The sequence below is a fragment of the Suricata suricatta genome, chromosome 11 (genome assembly GCF_006229205.1).
Source record: "Suricata suricatta isolate VVHF042 chromosome 11, meerkat_22Aug2017_6uvM2_HiC, whole genome shotgun sequence".
NCBI lineage: Eukaryota > Metazoa > Chordata > Mammalia > Carnivora > Herpestidae > Suricata > Suricata suricatta.
In genome coordinates, this window is record NC_043710.1 from 57058036 (window position 1) to 57082555 (window position 24520).

General features: G+C 36.9%; 1 protein-coding gene across 2 annotated transcripts in view; it reads left to right on the forward strand.

Annotated features, from left to right (window-relative positions):
• Positions 1 to 24520, forward strand: part of UVRAG (UV radiation resistance associated) — a 297755-nt gene that overhangs the window by 49645 nt on the left and 223590 nt on the right. For both annotated transcript variants that reach the window (XM_029956114.1, XM_029956115.1), the window contains 2 exons: positions 2744 to 2905; positions 11173 to 11247. In XM_029956114.1, coding sequence (XP_029811974.1) covers positions 2744 to 2905; positions 11173 to 11247 — 237 coding nt within the window. The remainder of the gene's footprint in view (positions 1 to 2743; positions 2906 to 11172; positions 11248 to 24520) is intronic.

A 24520-nucleotide genomic window follows, 5' to 3' on the forward strand; every position in this document is an offset into this window, starting at 1 on the left:
TTTCATGTGCCTGTAGGCCATCTGGATGTCCTCTTTGGAGAAGTGTCTATTTATGTCTTCTGCCCATTTCTTCACAGGATTATTTGTTTTTCGGGTGTGGAGTTTGGTGAGTTCCTTGTAGATTTTGGATACTAGCCCTTTATCTGATATGTCATTTGCAACTATGTTTTCCCATTCCATCGGTTGCCTATTAGTTTTCTTGATTGTTTCCTTTGCAGTGCAGAAGCTTTTTATCTTGATGTGGTCCCAATAGTTCATTTTTGCTTTCATTTCCCTTGCCTTTGGGGATGTGTCGAGTAGGAAATTGCTGTGGTTGAGGTCAAGGAGGTTGTTTCCTACTTTCTCCTCAAGGGTTTTGATGGTTTTCTGTCTCACATTAAGGTCCTTCATCTATTTTGAGTTTATTTTTGCATATGGTGTGAGAAAGTGGTCTAGTTTCATTCTTCTGCATGTTGCTGTCCAGTTCTCCCAGTACCACCTGTTAAAGAAGCAGTCTTTTTTCCATTGGATACTCTTTCCTGCTTTGTTAAAGATTAATTGGCCATACATTTGTGGGCCCAGTTCTGGGTTCTCTATTCTACTCCATTGGTCTATGTGTCTGTTTTTGTGCCATAGAAATGATTAAGCTTAGTGAGGAAAGCATGCTGAAAGCCAAGATATACCAAAGCTAGGCCTCTTGCACCCAATAGTTAGCTAAGTTGTGAATGTTAAGGAAAAATTCTTGAAGGAAATTAAAAGTGCCACTCCAGTGAACACATGATGATAAGAAAGTGAAAACAGTGTGATTGCTGATGTGGAGAAGGTTTGAGAGGTCCGGATAAGAGTTCAAACCAACCACAACATTCTCTTAAGTCAAAGTTTAATCCAGAGCAAGAGCCTAACTTTCTTCAATTACATGAAGGCTGGGAGGGTTGAGGAAACTGCAGAAGAAAGGTTTGGAGCTAGCATAGGTTGGTTCATGAGGCTTAAGGGAAGGAACTGTCTCTGTAACATCAAAGTGCAAGGTGAAGCAGCGAGTACTGATGTAGAAGCTGCAGCAAGTCACCCAGGAGATCTGGTGGAGATAATTAATAAAGGTGGCTACATTAAACAACAGATTTTTAATGTAGATCAAATAGCCTTCTTAATTGGAAAAAGGCGTCATCTAGGACTTTCATAGCTAAAGAAGTCAATGCCTAGTTTTAGCTTCAAAAGAACAGTCTGACTCTTTTGTTATGAGGTGGTGCAGCTCTTGTCTTTAAAGTTGAAACCAATGTCATTTACCATTTTGAAAATTTTAAGGGCCTTAAAAATTGTGCTATTTCTATCCTGTGTGTGCTCTATAAATGGAGCAAGAAAGCCTGAATGGCAGCACATCTATTTACAACATGATTTCATGACTATTTTAAGCCTACTGTTGAGATCTGCTCAGAGGAAGATTCCTTTCAAAATACAACTCCTCACTGACAATGCACCTGGGCACTTAAGACCTCTGATGGAGATGTACTATGAAATTAATGTTGTTTTCATGCCTACTAACACAACATCCATTCTGTAGCCCATGAATCCAAGGAATTGTTTCAACATTCAAGTCTTATTATTTAAGAAATACATTTCATAAGGCTATAGCTGATATAGATAGTGATTCTGGTAGATCTGGGCAAAGCCAATCGAAAACCTTTCAGAAAGGATTCACCATTCTAGATGCCATTAAGAACATTGTGATTCATGGGAAAAGGTCAGAATATAAATATTAACAGGATTTTCGAAGAAGCTGATTCCAGCCCTCATGGGTGACTTCATGGGGTTCAAGACTTCAATGAAGTAAGTATAGACATGGTAGAAATAACGAGAGAAGTAACATGACAAGTAGAGCCTGAAGACTGGACTGAATTGCCATGATCTCATGGTGAAACTTGAACAGAGGAGGACTGGCTTCTCATGGATGAACAAAGAAACTGGTTTCTTGAGAAGGAATCTACTTCTGGTTAAGATCCTGTGAAGATGGTTGAAATGACAAGAAAGGATTTAGAATATTACATAAATTTTGTTGTTAAAAAACAGTGGTAGGTTTGATTATAATTTTGAAAGAGGTTTTACTGTGGGTAAAATACTATCAAACATCACATATAGCAACATCAACATCGAGGCAAGACCCTCCACCAGCAAAACGATTATGACTTGCTCGACACTCAGATGTTGGTTACAATTTTAAGCAATGAAGTATTTTTTTAAGGTTTGTTTATTTTTGAGAAAGGGGAGAGCGGAGAGAGAGGGGGAGAGAGAATCTGAAGTGGGTAGTGTGCTGACAGCAGAGAGCCTGATGTGGAGCTCAGACTCACAAACATTGAGATCATGACCTGAGCTGAAGTCAGACACTTAACTGAGCCACACAGGCACCCTAGCAATAAAATATTTTTTAATTAAGGTATATACATTCCTTTTTTTAGATATAATGCTATTAAACACTTAAGAGACTGTCTTATAGTGTAAACATAACTTTTCTATGCAGTGAGAAACGAAAAAGATTCATTTGAGTTGCTTTAGTGTAATACTTGCTTTATTGTGGTAGTCTGGGACCCAACTGGCAGTTAGCTCTGAGGTATGCTTATACCATTATCACTCCCATCGTGTTAATTGGAATGTCTTCCTGATTCATTTAAGTTTGTAATTTGCTATATTTATGAAGTCTTTTGGTTTTTAAAAACAAAATGATTTATAACTAATTGAAATAATTATAAACAGCTTTCCTTTCCATCAACAGAATCCAACATGGCGGAGTCTCGATTTTGGAATAATGCCAGACCATCTTGATACATCTGTGTCTTGTTTCGTGGTGAAGATATGGGGTGGAAAGGAGGATATCTACCAGCTTTTGATTGAATGGAAAGTCTGTTTGGATGGGCTGAAATATTTGGGTCAGCAGGTAATTTTTGTTTATTATTCATTTTTAATGTCTATTTTTGAGAGAGAGAGAAATTTATTTATTTTTAATGTTTATTAATTTTTAAGAGAGCATGAGCAAGGGAGAGGCAGGGAGGGAGGGAGACACAGAATCTGAAGCAGGTTCCAGGCTCTGAGCTGTCAGCACAGAGCCTGACGCAGGCTTGAACCCATGAGCCGCGAGATCATGACCTGAGATGGACACTCATCTGACTGAGCCATCCAGGTGCCCCCCGCCTTTTTTTAAATGTTTAGGTAGTTTTTAGATTCTAGTTATGAGTAGTTATCTCTAAATTAACATATTTAACCTTTCTGTAGATTCTTATGAGTCTACATTTCTGATTATAAAGAGAGAACTTTTATGATTGTTTACTTAATTATAGAAATTTGAGTCATCACCAAGTTTTAAAATAATTTTTAGCTGAAGAAACTTATGAGGAAGCAGTCTAAGCTGCTAAATTAAGAGAATTTTTTTTCCTGGGAGAAAGAATATACTTTCCCATAGCATTCTGCTTCTTCTATTTTATTGATATTCCCCAATAGAATCTAAAAATTAAGTTGAAAATATGAAATGTACTATTAAGTGCTTCTCTTATGATCTGTAGAGTTGAGTTGTTTCAGGAAGGAGAGCTTCTGTTTATTGAACTCAGGGATAACAGTTGCCTGGTTTATATATTGCTACGAATCCCCTGTGAATGGTGTAGCTGCTGAATCGTAGCACCCTTCTAGCTTTGCTCAGAAGTAGCTCCATAATCCCTTCCAACACTGTTCTGGGATGCAACTAGCAATTTGTCAAAGTTGCATATGACATGAAACCTATTTACCATCCCCAGACATAGGTTATTGTAATTCGTGTTTATATCAGCCTTGTAAAGTTTGGTATCATTGCCCTTATTTTCCACACGGGAAAGTTGAACCATAGAGAATTTAAGAAACTGTTCAAGATTATACTGCTAGGTGGAGCTGGGATTTAAATCCAGGCCCGGCTGACTTACAGATTTACTCTTTGTTTTGTACCATACTAATGCATACACGTAGACCTTGGTAGTCTGCCTACCTTGGAGTGAGTGCTGTGTCTATTTTGTGATACCCGAGGGACTTCTGTTAAAGGTAACTCTAAAATGCTAGTCATATCTTTGAATATTCTTAATGTTGCTTAATATTCAGTATAGACTTTCTGTATTTCTTTTAAAGAATCAATTTAATTCTACATATTTTTTTCAGCTAAAAAAACCCCTCTGCCCTCATTTTGCTTATTATATACTTTATTTTGTGTCCTCTTTTACAGTGACCAGAGCAATGCATATAATAGATGTTTTCCATAACTAAATTCTAACTGCTATGGATTCTTAATCTTTCTTGTCCTTATATTATTCTCCCCATTTTAGGACTGGTTTTAAATAAAAACATAATGATTTTTAGCTAGGGCCTTTTTCCCTCCTTCAGTATGATACACTTGTTGCCCTTAATCTGGCCAACCAGAGCCCTGCACCGAGGCACATACTCTTTCTATCCTCCCATATACCATAGTTGACTCTCTGTGGATAAACTATGGTATTGAGCACTTGTTAGTCTTTCTTCTGAAAGTATCTGCATTTTGTGGAGAATGATGCTTCTTAACATAGTTGTATGGCTTTAGAAGATGGCTATAGAAGCAAAGAGGATGACCTTCATGCTTTTCAATTCACATATTCCTTAGGTAGTGATCTTCTTGAAATACCCAACTGTGTTTATGTCAAACCTGCCCTAATTTCAGAGAGTCAGGTTTCAGGTGTCTTATTACACAGCTGGTTATGCTGGCATAAGGGAGAACAAGAGAAAGAGAAAATGTGTTTTATTTTATTTTGAGAGAGAGAGAGAGAGAGAGACAGAGAGTGAGCAGGGGAGGGGCAGAGAGAGGGAAACACAGAATCTGAAGCAGGCTTGAACCCACAGACTGAAATCATGAGCTGAAGTGAGCTGAAATCGGATGCTTAACCAACTGAGCCCCCAAGTGCCCCGAGAACATGTGTTTTTAAAGCCAGTTAGAAACTTTGTATCATTGTAGAAAGTGAAAACACCTATGAAATAGATATAACAAGCGATATACTACTAGAAAATCAGATAAAATAGAATTACAAATTGGGGCACCTGGGTAGCTTGGTTGTTTAAGCATCTGGCTTTGATTCAGGTCATGATCTTGCAGTTCCTGGGTTCGAGCCCTGCATCAGGCTCTGTGCTGACCCCTCAGAGCCTGGAGTCTGCTTTGGATTCTGTGTCTTCATCTCTCTCTGCCCCTCCACTGCTCATGGTCTGATGGTCTGTCTGTCTCTCTCTCTCTCAAAAATAAGTAAACATTAAAAAAGTAGAATTATAAATTTTCAGACTAAGCAAGACTAAGATGTATCAGGATAATAGCCAGAATTACATAGGTTTGTTGATCATGTGCTTTCTACCAGGCATTGTTTTTACTGTTAAAGATCAAGAGATGGGTATGACAAGATCCTTAGACTTGACAAACTGATAATTGATGAGTACTTGCATAGACCTGCACAGTACCTTACTGTTTTGATTACCATGGCTTTGTAATACAATTTGGAGGAGTGTATGGAAGAGGTATTTAGATAGGTCTAGGCAGAGTCAAGTTGGGCTGACTTCTGAATGAAATTCTTTTTGGAAGTCAGGTTTGTTGAGGTATAATGTATATACAATATAATGTACCCTTTTAAGGTACAGAATTTAGTAGACTTGATAAATGTATAAAGTCTAGTAGCCACCACTGCAATGAGTAATGCTGCTGTGAATATTTAAATATAGGTCTTTTTGTGGACATATGTTGTCAATTCCCATGAGTAAATACCTAGGAATGGCATTTCTGGGTTTAGTGGTAAGTGTGTGCTGAAATTTGAAAGATGCTAAACTGTTTTCCATTCTGGTAGGTTTTAGCCATTCTAATGGATTCGAAGTAGTATCTTGTGATTCTTTTTTGTTAAGTTTTTAATTTTAATTACCTGGTACTAATCATGACAAGGGCACTCCTTAATCCCCATCACATATTTCACTCATTCCTCTACCCACTTTCCCTCTGGTAACCATCAGTTTGCTCTCTATAGTTAAGAGTCTTGTTTCTTGGGTTGCCTCTCTCTCCCTTTTTTCCCCTCATTTGTTTTGTTTCTTATATTCCACACATGAATGAAATGATAAGGTATTTATCTTTCTCTGACTTATTTCACTTAGCATTATATTATTTAGCTTCATCCAAATCATTGTAAATGGCAAGCTTTCATTATTTTTTATGGCTGAGTAATATTCTATACATATTTAATAATACACGTGCACACGCATATGGGCGCGCACACACACGCACACACACACACCACATCTTTATTCATTCATCAGTCGATGGGCACTTGGGCTGCTTTCATATCTTGACTACTGTAAATAATGGTGCTGTATAAACATAGGGGTACAAATATCCCTTTGAATTGGTGTTTTTGTATTATTTGGGTAAATAATAGTGCAATTGCTAGATCATAGTGTAGTTCTATTTTTAACTTTTTGAGGAACCTTCATACTGTTTTCCACAGTGGCTGCACCAGTTTGGATTCCCACCAACAGTGTGTGAGTGTTCCTCTTTCTCTACATTCTTGCCAACACCTGTTGTTTCTTGTATTGTTGATTTTAGCCATTCTGAACTGTGAGGTGATATCTCATTGTAGTTTAGATTTGCATTTCCCTAATGGTAAATGATGATGAGCATCTATTCATGTGTCTGTGGTAGTGTATGTCTTCTTTAGAGAAATGTCTGTTCATGTCTTCTGCCCATTTTTTAATTGGATTATTTACTTTTTAGGTGTTGAGTTTTATGAATTCTTTATATAACTTGGATATTAACCCTTTATTGGATATGCAAATATCTTATCCCATTTAGTAGGCTGCCTTTTAGTTTTTGTTGATTGTTTCTCTTGCTGTGCAGAAGCTTTTTATTTTGATGTCATTCCAATAGTTTAATTTTGCTTTTATTTCTCTTGCCTGAGGGGACCTATCTAGACAAATGTTGCTACAGTCAATCAGAGAAATTATTGCCTGTGTCCTTTTCTGGGGTTTTTATGGTTTCAGGTCTCACATTTAGGTTTTTAATCCATTTTGAATTTATTTTTGTGTATGGTGTAAGAAAGCAGTCTAGTTTCATTCTTTTGCATGTGTCTGTCCAATTTTCCTAACACCCATTTGTTGAAGAGATTGTCTTTTTCCCATTGGATATTCTTTCCTGCTTTGTGAAAGATTAATTGACCATATCATTGTGGATTTATTTCTGGATTTTCTGTTCTGTTGCATTGATCTGTGTTTCTGTTTTTATGCCAGTACCATACTATTTTGATTACTACAGCTTTGTAATATAACTTGAAGTTTAGACTTACGATGTCTCCAGCTTTTTCTTTTTCAAGATTGCTTTGACTGTTCAGGGTCTTTTGTGGTTCCATACACATTTTAGGATTGTTTATTCTATTTCTGTGAAAAATGCTGTTGGTATTTTGATAGGCATTACATTAAATGTGTAGATTGCTTTGAGTAGTAAGATATTAAAATTTTTTTTAACATTTATTCATTTTTGAGAGAAGGGAGAGACAGAGTGTGAGCTGGGGAGGGGCAGAGAGAGACACACAGAATCTGAAGAGGGCTCTGAGCTGTCTCGATGCTTAACCGACTGAGGTACGCAGGCACTTCTGAGTAATAAGGCATTTTAACAGTATTTGTTCTTCTAGTCCATGAGCCTAGAATTTGGAATGTCTTTCCATTTGTTTGCCTTGTCTTTACTTTCTTTCATCAGTATTTTCTAGTTTTCAGACCATAGGTTTTTTTCACTGCTTTGGTTAGGTTTATTCTAGGTGTCTTATATTTTGGATACTATTGTAAATGGGATTTTTTTCTTAATTTCTCTTTCTTCTCTTTCTGCTGCTTTGTTATGGGTATATAGAATCTCGTGTTTTTAATTTGAATTTCTCTGGTGATGAAATCATGTTGAGCAGTTAAAAAATGTAATCAGTCTCTCTCTCACCCCTTTTTTTGTAAAATATTCATTCAGATTTTTGCCCTCTTTTTATTTAGTTGTTTCAGTTCTCATTATTGAGTAGATTTCTGTATGTATTCTGGATATAAGTTAGTTCCTTATAGGATATGTATTTTCCAAATATTTCCTGCCAGTCTGTGGCTTGTCTTTTCATTTAAGTGCCATTCAAAGAACAGAGAAGCTTGTAAGTGTTGATGAAATCTGCTATATTAGTTTTTACTTTAATGTTTCATGCTTTTTGTGTTTTATATAAGACATCTTTGCCTAGTTCAAGGTCACAGAGATTTCTCATATGGGATTTTTTCTCTAGAAGTTATATAGTATTAGGTTTTACGTTTATGCCTATGATCATTTTGAATTAATTTTTATTTAAAGTGTAAGGTTCATTGTTTTGCAGATGGATGAACATTTGTTCCTGTACTCTGTTGTAAGAGCTCTTATTTCTCCATTGAATTACTTTGTTATCCTTGTTAAAATGTATTGCTTAAAATCATTTGTATGGGTCTGTTTCTGGACTCTGTTGTATATTATTGATCTACATGTCTGTCTTATGCCAATACTAAATGATCCTCAATAGTGTAGTTTTATATACATCATGAATTCAGGTAATATGAATCTTCCAACTTTGATCTTTTTTCAGAGTTGTTCTGGCTGGTCTAGATCTCTTGCCTTTACATATATACTTTAGGATTAATTTGTCAATTCTACAAAAATATAAGAAAATTTGGGGGAGGATTGACATCTTAATAGTATCGAGTGTTTCAATCCATGGACATGGTATCTCTCCATTTGTGAAAATCTCCTTTTATGGCACTCATCAGCATTTTGTAGTTTTCAGTGTACAGATCTTGCACATATTTTGATAGATTTGCACCTGTGGGTTCCACGTTTTTTAATGTTAATTTAAATGCTGTTTCTTTAAAAAAATATTCCTACTTGCAATTATTGTTGCTAACATATACAAACATTTCTGTAGTGAGCATGTATTCTCTGACCTTGCTAAACTTATTTGTTAGTCTATAATATTTTTGGTAGATTCCTTTTATAGATTCTCATATAGGCAGTGTTATCTGTAAACACATTGTTTAATTTCTTCCTAATGGGTATGTCTTTTTTCTCTTTTTCTGGTCTTATTTCATTGGTTGAGACTTCAGTGCAATGTAATGTTGAATAGAAGTGAATAGAGTGGACAGGCTTGTTTTGTTACTGATGTTGGGGGTAAAAGTACTCAGTCCTTCACTATTAAGTATAATATTAGGTATAAATTTTGTAGACACTTTATCAGGTTGAGGAAATTTCCTTTTATAATGGGTTGTTATATTTGCTAATATTTTGGTAAGACTTCTTTCATCCACGTCCATGGGGAATAGTGGTTTGTACTTTTCTTGCATTGTCCTTGTCTAGTTTAGTATGAGAGTAATGCTGGTCTTATAAAAGAGATTGGAAAGTGTTTAGTTCTCTGTTTTCTGGAAGAATTTGTGTGAAGTTGGTATTAATTATTCCGCAGATGTTTGACAGAATTCTTCAGTGAACCCATCTGGGTGTTAAGATTTCCCTGTGGGAAAGTTTAAAAGTATAACTTCTATTACTTAACTAGATATGGGGCTTTTTAAGTTATCTATGTCTTTTTGAGTGAGCTTTGATAGTTTTTTTCCCTAAGAGTTTGTCAGTTTCACCTGTTTTCAAAATTATTAGTATAAAAATTTCCACAATATTACTATATTCTTGTAACGCATATAGGCTGTCTAATGATTCTTTCCTCTTTCATTCTTGCTATCAGTAATTTCTGTCTCTTTTATTCTTTACCACTCTGCCTAGAGAGTTATCCATTTTCTTAGCTTTTCAGAGAACTAGTATTTGGTTTCATTGATTATTGTTATTTTCAGTTTCATTGATTTCTCATTTTATACTCATAATTTCCTTTCTTTTGCTTGCTTTGAGTTTACTTTGCTCTTCTTTACTAGTTTCTTAAGGTAGGATTTTGCATTACTGTTTTGAGACATCTTTTCTAAAGTAAGCATTTTAATAAATTTTCCTCTAAGCCTTGCTATAACTCTACTTACAAGCTTTGAGGTTATATTTTCATTTTCACTCAATTCAAAATATTTTTTAATTTCCTTTTTATTTCTTCTTTACTCAAGGGTTATTTAGAGGTATGGTGTTTAATTTTCAAACATTAAATTTTGTTGTTTGTGGATTTTCCAGATATCCTTCTTTTGTTGATTTCTACTTGAATTCTGTTGAAATTAGAGAAAATAGTTTGTATGATTTCAATCCTGTTAGCTTTTCTGAGGTTTATTTTATGGCCCAGAATATAGGATCTCTTTTTGGTGAATGTTTCACGTACATGTGATGTGTATTCTGTTGTCATTGAATGGACTGTTTTACAAACATTAAGTTAGGTTAAATTGATTGATCATCTTGGGTGCAATTTTGTGATATGTTGGATTTAGCCAGAAGAGATGGGGGTAAGCACAGAGTGTGATATAACAGCATAATCTGATTCATTCATTTCTAGTTGAGGAAAGTCCAGAGTGAAGATGCAGCTTAGGTATTATCTTTAAACTGTCTTTTTTAAAATCGAAAATAATATTAATCTTGTAAGTTTTTTCCCTAGGATTTTATGGTTTTTTTTTTTTTAGATGTTTATTCTTTTGAGAGAGAGAGACAGAGAGAGACAGAGCGTGAGCAGAGGAGGGGCAGAGAGAGAGAGGGAGACACAGAACTCGAAGCAGGCTCCAGGCTCTGAGCTGTCATCATAGAGCCTGGTGTGGGGCTTGAACTCACAGACCACGAGATCCTGAGCTGAAGTCACACACTCGCCCCAGAACGTCTATGTTTTTTAAAGCACTCTTATGGACTAACTGGATTGTGTTTCCTTTGAGATCAGAGAGCAAACAGTATGTCTCTGGATCCCTTGTGTTTCAGAACTAGCCTTTGCATACAATCTCAAGCAGTGTTTGTGGAAAATATATGTGAATGATGGTGCCTGTTATCTCAAGTGGTGATTTTGTGAGCCCTTTGACTAAGGCTCAAGTTCTCAATTGATTCTCTGGTCTTAGGATAAGTGATCCCTTTGTTAGATTAGCCCGCCTTTTTTTCAGCATTGGTGTAGGCCCTGTTTTAACTGTCATGCTCTAATCATATTAAAACTTAATTGGAATGAGAAGAACTGATAGGGTGTTTTTCTTCTCTTTTAGATTCATGCCCGCAACCAAAATGAAATAATTTTTGGGCTGAACGATGGCTACTATGGTGCTCCATTTGAACATAAGGTAAGAGGGTTTTCCTAATGCTGTGAGTTTTGTTTAGGGCAGCTGTGCTGACTCGTAGTATAAAAAGCACTGTGTAAATAGAATCTCGTTTTAAGTATCGTTGTAAGTTTGTTTAGTGTGGCTTAAAGGGAAATGCTTTCTAAAGTGAAAACTTGTTTTGTAACCACCCCTATTCATCTCTTCTAAATCTAGATTATTAATTTTCCTAAAAGAAGAGCTGGGCTGTTTTCTCTTATTCTACATAATTCTTTGGAGGGTCAAGACAGAATGGGGACTTTTGATGAAGTGCAATACAGTTTTATTATGGATTAGTCAGTTCAGTACACTGCTAGTATAAGAATACAGGTTTTGGAGTCAGATTGATTTGAATTTAATTCCAGGCACTATTGCAACTTACCTCAGAGAGAGATCTTGGGCAAATTGAGTCATCTCTGAGTTTCCCCTCTGTAAATAGAGATAATAATTTCTACCTCATCATAAATTGTTTGGGGATGAGAGGGTTATGTACATTATGAACCTGGCACATGAATAGAATTCAGTAATAAATGGGGGCACCTGGGTGACTCAGTCGGTTAAGCATCCGACTTCGGCTCAGGTCATGATCTCCCAGTTTGTGGGTTCGAGCCCCGTGTCAGGCTCTGTGCTGGAGTCTGAAGCCTGTCTTCAGATCCTGTGACTCCTTCTCTCTCTGACCCTCCCCTGCTCATGCTGTCTCTCTCGCGCTCTCAAAAATAAATAAAAACATTAAAAAATTAAAAAAAAAGAATTCAGTAATAAATGGAAACTACTCACTAGGCCCAAACCCTATCATATGATAAGGGGAATTACCTCTCTCATCCTATTGTGTTAACATAGCATAGTAGGTGCTCAATAGAAATTTAATGAATGTAGGTGAATGCATGCTGTATTTAGGACTATTGGCAATAATGGAGGGGATTGAATTATTTCTTTCTCCTACTCTACTTTACCCTGAGTCCCGACCCCTGGAGTTTTATTTTTATGTAACTCATACTGTCAAAATAACTCTAACTACTTTGTAATTGACAAAGTGCAAAAAGCATTAGAATAGTTAAGAATTCTTTCAGACTAAAAGCTGTAACAGCAATATCTTCAGAGTCCAGTAGGTGGCAGTGTTTTCTCATTGTTGTAATGGCGGGGAAATAGAGCAGGAGTAGAATCCAGTAAAAAGGACTGAATCTTATTGGAATGAAATTCTCAGTAGATGAAAATAGCAACTTGGTGATTAATTTCACAGAGTCACATGACTTGATCATCTGAAGTACATAGTCAAGCCTAGATTTAAGATTCAGGCACAATAGCAAGGTTAGGGTCTGTTATGAGACCTGTACAAATGAAAATTCCTAATTTTATATTTTTCAAGACATGATACTTTTGAAAAGTAGAAAACCTGAATTCTAATCCCAGTTAAGAGACTCCCATTTAGTTAACTTCATAGAACTGAGAAAGTAAAAAGATGGCTATTTCCTCTTGCTAGTGAAATTAATGGACACTAACTTGTTTCCAGAGCACGTCCCACACAATACATAAGCAGAACGTTCAGAGTTAGGGATTAAGTGTCCCAAATAGCCTATGTTTTAACAACAGGGAAAGGGATATGGTATACTTTTGTCCAGGTCTTTCAGTACATCATCAAGCAAAAGTTGGAAAACCATAAAAATAGCTTTTTTTCTACACATATTTTAGTCAATCTTCCTTGCCCTCCACCCCCATTACAAAATATAAATTTAAATCCATGGGAAAACTTTGTTTCTGAATTATTTGAGCTGCTGTGCTAACCTAGTAACAATGTTACACTAGGTGGTTATAGAGCTTTTGGAAACTACCATTGCTAGTTTTCATTAAGGAGTGCCGATTATATGTTAGATGCTATACTAGCCACCTTACATGTTTTTATTTAGTTTTGTGTACTAACTCCATGAGGTAGTTACTACTCTCATTTTATAGGTAAAATACCCTAGAAGGAAACAGTAAACTACTAACCCAAGTTATATAAGTAGGAAGTGGCAGAATGGTGGTTCTCTTTTAACCGCTGTGCTACATGGCATCTCTACGTTTCTTCCCACTGTGTATAGCGTCTTAAAGTACTAGGTCTCTCTGTCTTCACATTTAACCAGAGGTATCCACTATGCGCATTGTGAGAGTCAGTTGAGAGGGTACATGGGAAGGTGCTCTGAATGCTATGAAGTGCATTATTGTATAGACTTTGTGTATTTATTATTGTTGAGTGGGCATGCAATGCCCATGAGGCCGTCAACCCACTGAAGTCTACAAAAGTTCCACATATTAGTCACTATATTTGGCTTCTCTTGGGTCTTTTTTTCCCCTTTTCTCGTGGATCAAGTTAACTTTTGACAGATGTTTGGAAAATCATCTTATCCTGTAATTCATATTTATAAATCCTGCTGCTGCAGTGTGGTCCCCATTCTCTCTCTTCACCGAAGCCAGAAAATAATCTGGGAAAATGCCATATTTCCTGTTACGAATTTGGAGGATCTTGTCTTCTTAGCACAGTTTTTGAACTTTTCAGTATTTTAATACTGGAAAATTCAAAGCCAGGCATGGTTCTTTGTATAGATGTTTTAGATTCTTGAGAAGTAAACAGAAACAAAGCTCCAGACTTGTCCTCACCAGGGGGATTCAGAGAGTTTAACATTTTGAAAACTTGTTTTTAGTCTTCTCTCTTGGATTTGTAGTGAGGGCATTCCTGACCTTTTATCCCCCCTCTAATAGTCAGTTTTGGTTTAAATTGTTCTATAAAGCTGGGAATCCTTTTTTCCCCTCTCCCTCTCTCCACTAATGCTCTTTAACGTGATACCACATCTGCCTTCCCCTGTCCCGTCACGGTTACTGTAATTTGTGTGCACATCTTTTCTCCTCTTCTGGCATAAGCTCCATGTAACTGAAGTTGCGTTTTACCCACTTTTTTAGTCTCAGAACGTAGCGTAGACTTCGGTTAATAAATATTTTTCTATTAGTGAACAAAGTCTTCTAGGATCACATGGTCCCTATCTCTATTCTAAAATATTCTGCTGTCTTACATTAGCAGGGCACTTTCCGTCCTCTTGTCATGATTAAATGCATTAATAGCATTTAGTCCACTTCATACTTGGAGTGTGGATGATGATTGTAATGCTTTTTTGAGGGTAGTTTAAACCACTAAAATATGAACAAGAATCTCTTTACCCTATTGATGTGAAGGGATTGATTTTAGTTTCAGAATCTGTATACCTTTGCTTAACAGTACTCTTCTTATTTCTCATTGCTTCTCAGTATTTTGAGGGAGTTAAGAGAACATCCTCTGTAGTCTCAAACCTTAGACCAGATCTGGGGGAGTACATGTATTCACTCCTGGCTTAGTGTCTCAGGAGAGGTCTTACCTTTCCTTCCTAAACGCTCAACTTCTGGGCTTCATCAGAGCTCGGAGGCTTGAAGGTGCTTGACAGAGATGCTTGCACAATTTTTGTCAGTTAAGCTAGGCTGACAATTAAAAGCGTATTAATGTCCAAATGAACCTAAACACGTAGGAACACAGACTGTCTGTTGACTTATCAGATAGCTATTTAAAGAAAAGTTGTACAAATAAATATTTTGCAAATGGATACCCATTGCATCTGAAAATATGCTCAAGTAGCAGAATGAGCCAATGCTTTTTTTCCCTTGCCAATCATAATTTCTTATTCGACATAAGTAAGTAGAAAAAGGACTGTTTGCAATGCTTACTTACAGTTTTAAGGATAACATAGAATGCTGTGAGTTCTGCTGGGGAAAGCTTTTGGTGGAGGCCTTTAAGTTACTGTCCTCAGGCTTCTGCTTGGGCCTTTTGTCTTCTTATGAACATGTTGTATTTGGATTCAGATCCCTCTCAAGTCCACATCTCCAGAATGTATCCATGTATCTAGCCTTGTGTGCCTCTCATTTCAATCATTTTAGAGTAATTAGTTGCTTCAAAGTCTTGCTGTGTGATCTGGTTCATGATTTTTAAGCACCCCACAGATAGCTTAGATCCCATTTCCATAGACAGGTTTTCTGTGTTAACACCACTCAGTCCAGTTTGGGTACCTCTCTTTATGCTCCTATAGCACCTTGCATTTCATTTTCCTCATTGGTGACCCTTACTTGGTTATATTCTGATTGCCCATTTGCTTGTCTCTCTTTCCTACTGACTATAAAGTACGTAAGGGCGAGGACAGTGTCTGTCTTCATTACTAGTTTATCCCTAGTGCTTAGCACTGTGCTTGGCATTTAGTAGTAATCGAGTAAGTATTTGTTGAATAAGTGAGTGAGGCTTCTGTAGTAGCAGATCATAATCCATTTAGTTGGTTGTCGTCATTTGTATGGCTTGTTACTCAGAATTCTTGTTCTCTATGTTTAAATAGTTTCTGACCATTTCTGCATAGATACCTGATATTTGCAAATTATCATACCTAAAACGGAATTCATTTTTCTCCCCAAGTTTACTTTCCTTTCCAATTTTCCACATCTTTGTTAACTATTTTCCCATTTATACAGGACTCAAGTATTACAGGGTTGGTTTTTTTTTTAACCTATTCTATTCCATTGGCCACTAGACTCTTTTGAGTTCTTTGAAATAACTCCTGTCCATGGCTACTTTTCTGCATTGCCATGCATGATCCATGCTCAGACTGACACCCCTGTAAGGCTGGGGTGCTGTAGTAGTTCCCTGGTGCCCTATGGACTCTAGTCTCTCTCTTTTTTTAATCTTTATTTTTGAGAAAGAGAGAAAGAGAGAGCGAGCAGGGGAAGAGCAGAGAGAGAGGGAGACACAGAATCTGAAGCAGGCTCCAAGCTCTGAGCTGTCAGCACAGAGCCCAATGTGGGGCTCGAACTCATGAACTGTGAGATCATGACCTGAGCTAAAGTCGGACACTTATCCGACTTAGCCACATAGGCGTCCCGACTCTAGTGTCTTTATATCCACTCTGCCTTATTCACCACCGCCTGATTGATCTTCCTGAGGCATACTTTCATTTTTTATTCTTTGCTTAAATATTTTATAGAGTGACTTCTCATTGTCTGCTGGATGTACCTGAACCTCTGACCTGCTTTCCTTCTCTCCATCAACCTAAATCCAGTCAGTGGTATGGATAGTACTTCTAGTTCTGTCTGTGCTTTTATCTTCTCTCTCTCTTATGGTTTGAGCTCTTATTACCTCTAGTATGTGTGAATTTTTAGAATGGCCTCCTAACTGGGGATTGGACATTCTGCCTTCTCTGGTGCATCGTATTTGTCATTACCAGAGTAACTTTCCTAAAACGCACCTCTGATCATTATGCTACACTGTCTGAAACCTTTCCTGAGTCCTTGTTGCCTAGAGATTGCCTTCACTTTTTAGCATGGCATTCAAGGCTTTCTCTGCTCTGACCCTCTCAACCTACTTATTTAGCCCTATTTCCCACCATTTTCCTCTCCAGGGTTCCAAATAATTTCCACATCATTGAAACTGAACAAATTGGACCACTACTTAATTTTCTCAGAATGCAGCTTATGTTTTCCCACTGTCATGCTTTGGCTAAAGGTATTCAGTCTGTGTGGCACTTTCCTTCACTGCCGTTCAGCTTTTTAATACTTCTTAATCTATCTCAATTATTGCCACCCCTGCAGCCTTTGATGTTTCTGCTCTTACTAGATGGAATCTTTACCACATCAGAGCTCTTGTAGCGATTTCTTTTTTAACCTTTCCTCTGGCACCGTTGCAGTTTTTACTTCACTTGGAACCTTAACTGGTTTGTATACATCATAGTGTACCAGGTTATATAATATACTTTTATAAGGATGGTAATAATAGTCTGACACCCTGTATTAGGTGTTCAGTAAACACTGAAATAAATAAGTATATGTATAATACCGTTTGCTTCATAAGCCTGTCAACTGGATTATTTCAGTATAATGTATAATTCTAATAGGGCTAAGGATAGTCTTGGGACTTTTGTAGCCACTAAAAACTCTCAGAATATATAGTGACATACTTTAAAAGTTAATCCAGTGATCTCCTATAGAAGTAAGCAAACAATAGTCTAGCACATGGTTTTGTCTGGCCTGTGAGCTAAGAATGGATTTTACATTTGTGAAGAATTTGATGGAGAAAACAAAGAACATGCCATAGAGATGACATGTAGCTTGCAAAGCCTAAAATATTGACCTATCTGGCCATTGACAAGGAAGTCTGTTGACCACTGATCTAGAAACACACCTGATCATCTGCCTGGAATTACTCCTGCTCACTGGATATGTGAAATTAATTCTGTTTTCTTGAACAGTTCAGTAGGCACTCACCCAGACTGGTGCCTGTTCCCTTCCTTGAAAAAGCATTGTTCGGCCTGGCTTCAGAAGAATTTTGAGTGACACGTCAATCTCCTTTGGGCTCTTTGGCACTTGGCAGTATCTCACACAGATAACCAGATACAAATGAGCCATTTCTTTCCATTATAATCCTTCATCAGCGGTCTGTCAGGATCGCACATCTGGTGAAGTTAGATGTCATTCAGAACAAGGCTCTTAGCATATTTTAAGAATGTTAATTGCTAAGTGGTGGCTGAAGCAGAAGGGTTTAATAATGTGCTTAAGTTGCCTTAAATGTACATCGACCCAGAATTTTAGAACTGGAAAGGTCTTAGAGATCAAGTGTAGCATGGTCATTAAGAAAATGGGCTGTGGAGCCAGACGGCATGGCTCTTCTACTTAATCCTCTTTGTGTCTCAGTTTCCTCACCTTTAAAGTGGGGATAATAATAGTTCTCGTTTCTCGGGGTTGTGTGAAAAGTATGTCACCGCTTAACATATATATTCACATTTAAATTATTAATATTAACTTGGAAAACAGTGCAGCCTGACATACTGTAAATGCTCATAAATGTTACTCTTATGTGTATTGCCATCATTTTTTTATTATTGTTTTTATTACTGGTAGTTTCTTCTCGTTTTACAGTTAAGGAAACTGAAGCCTAGAGGAATTAAATTGTTTTCCTCATTTTCATGACAGGCAGCCAGAATTACAACCCAGGATCCTCGCTTTCGTTCGAATGCTCTTTTCCTGCTATAATGAATTGCTTTTAGTTGTAGGTTAGTGGATAGGGTTGATTTTTTTATGAGAAAAAAATGTGTCTGGCCGCTTTTACTCAGCCTCATGTTTTTTGAGGGGTATCGATGTGTAGCATGTGTCAATATGTCTTCTCATTTCTATGGCTAAGAAATACCCAGTTTTTTGGATATACCCCATTTTGTTTAACTATCCATTGATGGATATTTGGGTTGTTTCTACCTTTTGGTTTGTTGCTATGAACATTTTTATACAACTGTTTGAGGACCCATTTTCATTTCTTTTAGGAGTGGATTGGCTAAGTTTTAGGGTAGTTCTATGTTTGACTCTTGAGGAACTGCCAAACTTTTTACAGCAGCCAACTTTACATTGCCAGTGGCAATATGGCAATATAGGAGGGTTCTAATTCCTCTATTTCCTTGCCCACATTTCTTTTCTTTCTTTTTTTTTTTTTAAAGTTTATTTATTTTGAGAGAGAGTGTATGCACGTGCACAAGCCCGGGTCAAGATAGATAGGTAGAGAATATCCCAGGCAGGCTTTCTGCTCTCAGCTGTCCGCGTGGAGCCAGATGTGAGACTTGCGCTCATGAACCATGAGATCAGAACCTGAGCCGAAATAAAGAGTTGGACACTTAACCGACAGCCACCCAGGTGCCCCCTTTTTAAAAATTAAACAATTTTGAGGTGCCTGGTCAGCTCAGTTCGTAGGACATATGACTCTCGATCAAGGGGTTGTGAGTTCAATGTCAACTTTGGGAGTAGAGATTACTTAAAATTTTAAAAAAAATTTTTGCTTGTTAGTTTATTGTCACTTATTTTAGTGGGGATGAAGTAGTATCTCATTGTGGTTTTGATTCCCTTTTCTCAAATGACTAATAATGTTGAACATCTTTTCATGTGCTTGTTGGCTATTTGTGTATTTTTTTTGGACAAATGTCCCTAAGTCCTATGCCCATTTTTTAGTCAGATTGTTTGTCTTTTTATTGTTGAGTTGTTAGAGTTCTTTATCTATCTTAGATGTGAGACCTTTATCAGATATGATTTGCAAATATTTTTCCCATTTTGTGGGGTTTTTTTTTCTTACTTTCTTATAGTGTCCTTTGATGCACAAAGATTCTAATTTTGATGAAGTTCAATTTATCTATTATTGCATTTGTTGCTTATGATTTTGGTATTCTACTTAAGAATCCATTGTCAAATCTAAGGTTATCTAGATGTACTCTGTGTTTTCTTCTAATAGTGTAATGGTTTTAGCTCTTACAATTAGGTCTTTGGTCTATTTTGAGTTAATTTTTATATATGATGTTAAGGATGGGTCCAAGTCTTCCTTTTTGAACGTAGCTATCTAGTTGCTTCAACGCCATTTATTGAAAAGACTTTTCTTTTTCCAGTGAGTCTTGGCACCTTTGTCCATTGTCTAAAATAAGTTGGCCATTGGTCTACCCTTATACTAGTGCCACACTGTTTTGGTACCGATGGTAGTTGCTTTGTACTATGACTTGAAATTGGGAAGTGTTAGTCCTCCAACTTGTGTATCACATTGATTTTCATTTATTGAACCACCCTTACATACCTTAGATAAATCTCACTTTTTCCTGGTGTAGAATCCTTTTTTGGGAAAAAAAATTTAAATTGTGGTGGGGTGTACATTATACCATATTAGCCTTTTAAATGTATAGTTTAGTGGCATTAAGTATGTTCACATTATTGTACAACTGTTACCACCATCCATCTCCAGAACTCTTTTAATCTTGTAAAACGGAAAAACTACCCATTTTAAGCAGTAACTCCCCATTTCTCCCTTCCCCAAGCCCTTGGTACTCATCCATCTATTTTCTTTTTCTATGAATTTGACTACCATAGGTGTCTATGTAAATGGAACCATACAGTCATTGTCTTATTTTAGTGGAAACGCAAATCATCTCAAGGGTCATCTGTATTATAGCATGAGTCAGAATTTCCTTCCTTTTTAAAGCCAAATAATATTCCACTGTATGAATGTAGCATGTTTTGTTTATCCATTCATCTGTTGATAGGCACCTGAGTTACTTTCATTCCTTCACTATTGTGAATAATGCTCCTCTGAACATGGATGTGCAAATACCTTTTTGAGTCTTTGTCTTCACTCCTCTTGGGTATATACCCAGAAGTGGAGTGTTGGCTAAATGGTTTATGTTTTTAAATATATGGCTGAATTAGTTTTATTAGTATTTTGTTGAAGATCTTTGCATCTATATTCATTCATCAGGGATATTGATCTATAATTTTCTTATGATGTTATTATTTGGCTTTGGCCTCATAGAATGAGTTAAAAAGTATTTCTTCCATTTTTGATTTTTAGAAGATTTTGAGAAGGATTGGTGTTCTTTTTTATTAAAATTTTTTTCATGTTTATTTATTTTTGAGAAAGCAGGGGAGTGTGAGCACGCATGAGCAGTGGGAGGGGTAGGGAAAGAATTACAAGTAGGCTCTTTGCTATCAGCACAGAGCCCAAAGTGGGGGCTCAATCCCACGAACTACAAGACGATGACCTGAGCTGAAATCAAGATTGGACGCTCAACAGCTGAGCCACCCAGGTGCCCTGGTGTTATTTTTTCTTTAAATGATTGGTAGAATTCACCAGTCAAATCATGTGGTTCTGGACTTTTCTTTGCTGGGAGTTCTGTGATTACCGATCATAACTTCTTTAATTGTGTTATTACTTCCTTAAATTAACATTGATCAGGTGGAGCATGGGTGCTGGTTGGTAAGCCAGGGTTCGGTAACAGGTCATAAGAGATATTGAAATAGAAACGTTTTTTTACTCACAGGTTCTAGAGGAATTACAGGTCTTGCCTTCTGGGGCCACATCAGGAAGTCAAGACAGAGTGCAGAGAGAGGCAGGACCTGGGGTAAAGTACTTTTATCACTTTACCCCAGGGTCTGTGGGTAGAGTGCTTTGGAGTTCCTGGGCTAGAGTTGGATTTGTCCATTCAAACAAAAAGAGCAGTGTTTTGGTGAGCTCCATCAGGATTTTTATCTAAGGGGCACTTAAGGCATACAGGCCCTGGGAACCAGGAGAGACCATTGATCACAAGTCCTGTCATTAATTCATGTAAGCAGACTTACATTTGCTTGTGTCTCTGTGGTCTGCTTTTTGGGACATGTGTTCCCCTTAGAGGTCTAGAGGCTGTGGAAGGTCCTTGCAGGTGTCTTGACCAAACAACACGTATTGCTGAGGCAGCGATTCCGTGAGTAGCTTAGCTAATCAACAATTTATCTGAACAATTTGTGGTAGGTTTGTTCAGATTTTCTGTTTCTTCTTGAGTTATATTGGGGAGTGTTTGTGTTTCCAGGAATTTCTATTTTATCTAGGTTATCTGATTTATTGGCATATAGTTGTTCACATCTTCTATAATACTTTTATTTCTATAAGCTTTGTAATGTTCCCATTTTCATTCTTGACTTTAGTGCTTTTGAGTCTTCTTTTGTTTTCTTAGCCTAAGCTGACTGATCAGTTTTGTTGATCTTTTCAAAGAACTAACTTTTGTTGATTTTCTCTGTTTTTGTATTCTCCATTGTGATCTCAGTTCTAGTATTTATTATTTTTTTCCTTATTTTGGGCTTAGTTTCTTCTTTTTCTAGTTCCTTAAGGTTGTTGATTTGAGCTCTTTATTACTTTAAAAATTTTTATTTTATTATTTTTAAATTTTTTAATGCTTTATTTATTTTTGAGAGAGAGAGAGACAGAATCTAAAGCAGGCTCCAGGCTCTGAGTTAACTGTCAGCACAGAGCCCGATGCGGGGCTCTAACCACAAACTGCAAGATCATGACCTGAGCCATTGTTGGGTGTTTAACTGACCTAACCACCCTGGCACCCCTCTTTATTACTTTTTTTTTTAAAAATGTAGGGGCGCCTGAATGGCTCAGTTGGTTAAGCGTCCAGCTTCGACTAAGGTCATGATCTCATGGTTTGTGGGTTAGAGCCCCATGTCGGGCACTGTGCTGACAGCTCAGAGCCTGGAGCCTGCTTTGGATTCTGTATCTTCCTTTCTCTCTGATCTTCCCCTGATTGAGCTGTCTGTCTCTGTCTCTCAAAAATAAATGAAAAACATTAAAAAATTTTTTTAAATGTAGATGTTCACCACTGTGAATTTCTCTCAGCACTTTTTACTGTATCCCATATATTTTGATATGTTGAATTTTCATTTTTATTCATCTCAAAGTATTTAATAATTTTCCTTGTGATTTGTTCTTTGACCCACAAAGAGTACGTTGTTTACTTGGCAGTTCATGGATTTTCCAAATTTCTTCTGTTATTGATTTTTAGTTTCATTCCATTGTGGTCAGGTAAGATACTTTGTATGATTTCAGTTTTTAATAATTTACTGAGACTTGTTTTGTGGCTGAACTTACAGTCTAGCTTGGAGAATGTCCCATGTGCACTTGAAAAGAATGTCTATGTGGTTGTGTTAGGTGGAACAATCTGTATATGTCTAATAGGTCTATCTGATCTATAGTATTATTCATGTCTTCTATTTCCTTGTTTATCTTGGGCGTGGCTGTGCTATCTGTTGTTGAAAGTGGGATGTTGACTTCTCCAGCTATTTCCCACCTTAGTTTTGTCAGTTTTTGCTTCATATATTTTATTATATATTGTTAGGTGCATATATGTTTGTAACTATTTGTATCTTCTTGACCCTTTTTTCATTATATAATGTACTTCTTTGTCTCTTGTAACATTTTCTTTGTCTGATATTAGTATAGACACTCAACCTCTCTTTTGGTTACTGCTTACATGTAGTATCATTCTGTGTTTTCCATTTTCAGCTTGTTTGTGTTTTTGTTTCTATAGAGCAGTTCTTGTTAGGGCATCTGGGTGGCTTCATCAGTTGAGCGTCCAATCTTGGTTTTGGCTCGAGTCATGCTCTCACAGTTCATGGGTTCAAGCCTTACATCAAGCTCTGCCCTTACCATGCAGAGCCTGCTTAGGATTCTCTCTCTCACCCCTCTCTCTGCCCTTTCTCTGCTCACCCTTTCCCACTCAAAATAAAAATAAGTAAACTTGAAAAAAAATAAAGTGCACCTCTTTTAGATGCCATATTGTGGATCATTAAAACAAAATTCATCTGCCAATCTCTGCTTTTTAATTGAAGCATTTAGTATATTTATACTTAATTGATGATAGAAACAGAAGGACTTCTGATTTTCTATTTGTTTTTCTATATCATTTTTGTTTCTCTATTCCTCCATTACTACCTTCTTTTGTGTTAGATGTTTTCTTGTATAACATTTTTATTTCTTTCTCATTTTTCATACATACATTACAGTATATCTTTTAATTATTTTCTTAGTGGTTGCCCTGGGGACTGCAGTCAAGATCTTAATTTATGATCACGTCGTTCAGATTGATACCCATTTAGTTTTAATAGTACACAGAAACGTTTCTTCCGAGAAGCTCTGTACTCCCACCTTTATGTTATTCAAGTAACAAGTTACATCTAATTGTGTGCCATCAAGGTAGATTCACAATTGTGTCATGTGTTTTTCTTTTTTTTTTTTTTCACGTTTATTCATTTTTTGAGAGAGGGAGACAGAGCACAAGCAGGGGAAGGGCAGAGAGAGAAGGAGACACAGAATCAGAAGCAGGCTCCAGGCTCTGAGCTGTCAGCACAGACCCAGACACAGGGCTTGAACTCCTGACCACGAAATCATGACCTGAGCTGAAGTCAGACACTTGACCAACTGAGCCACCCAGGCACCCCTATGATGTATTTTTCTGACTGATTTATTTTTAAACACTAAACCAATATTGCATTCTTAGAATAAATTCAGTCAATAATGATGTTGTATTGTTTCATCTTTATATTATTGGTTTATTTGCTAATATTTTGCCAAGGATTTCTGTGTCAGTGTTCATGAGGGATATTGGTCTGTAATTGTGTGTGTGTGTTGTGTTTTTGTCAAGTTTTAGTGTCAGTAATGCTAGTCTTGTGAGTTGGAAATTGTTGTCTTTTCCTGTATTTTATTTGAGGAGAAAGTAGGGAAAAACCTCCTAGACCTCCACCGCAGCAATCTCCTACTTGACACATCCTCAAAGGCAAGGGAAATTAAAGCAAAACTGAACCCTTGGGACTTCATCAAGATAAAAAGCTTCTGCAAGGCAAAGGAAACAATCAAGAAAACTAATAGGCAACCGACAGAATGGGAAAAGAT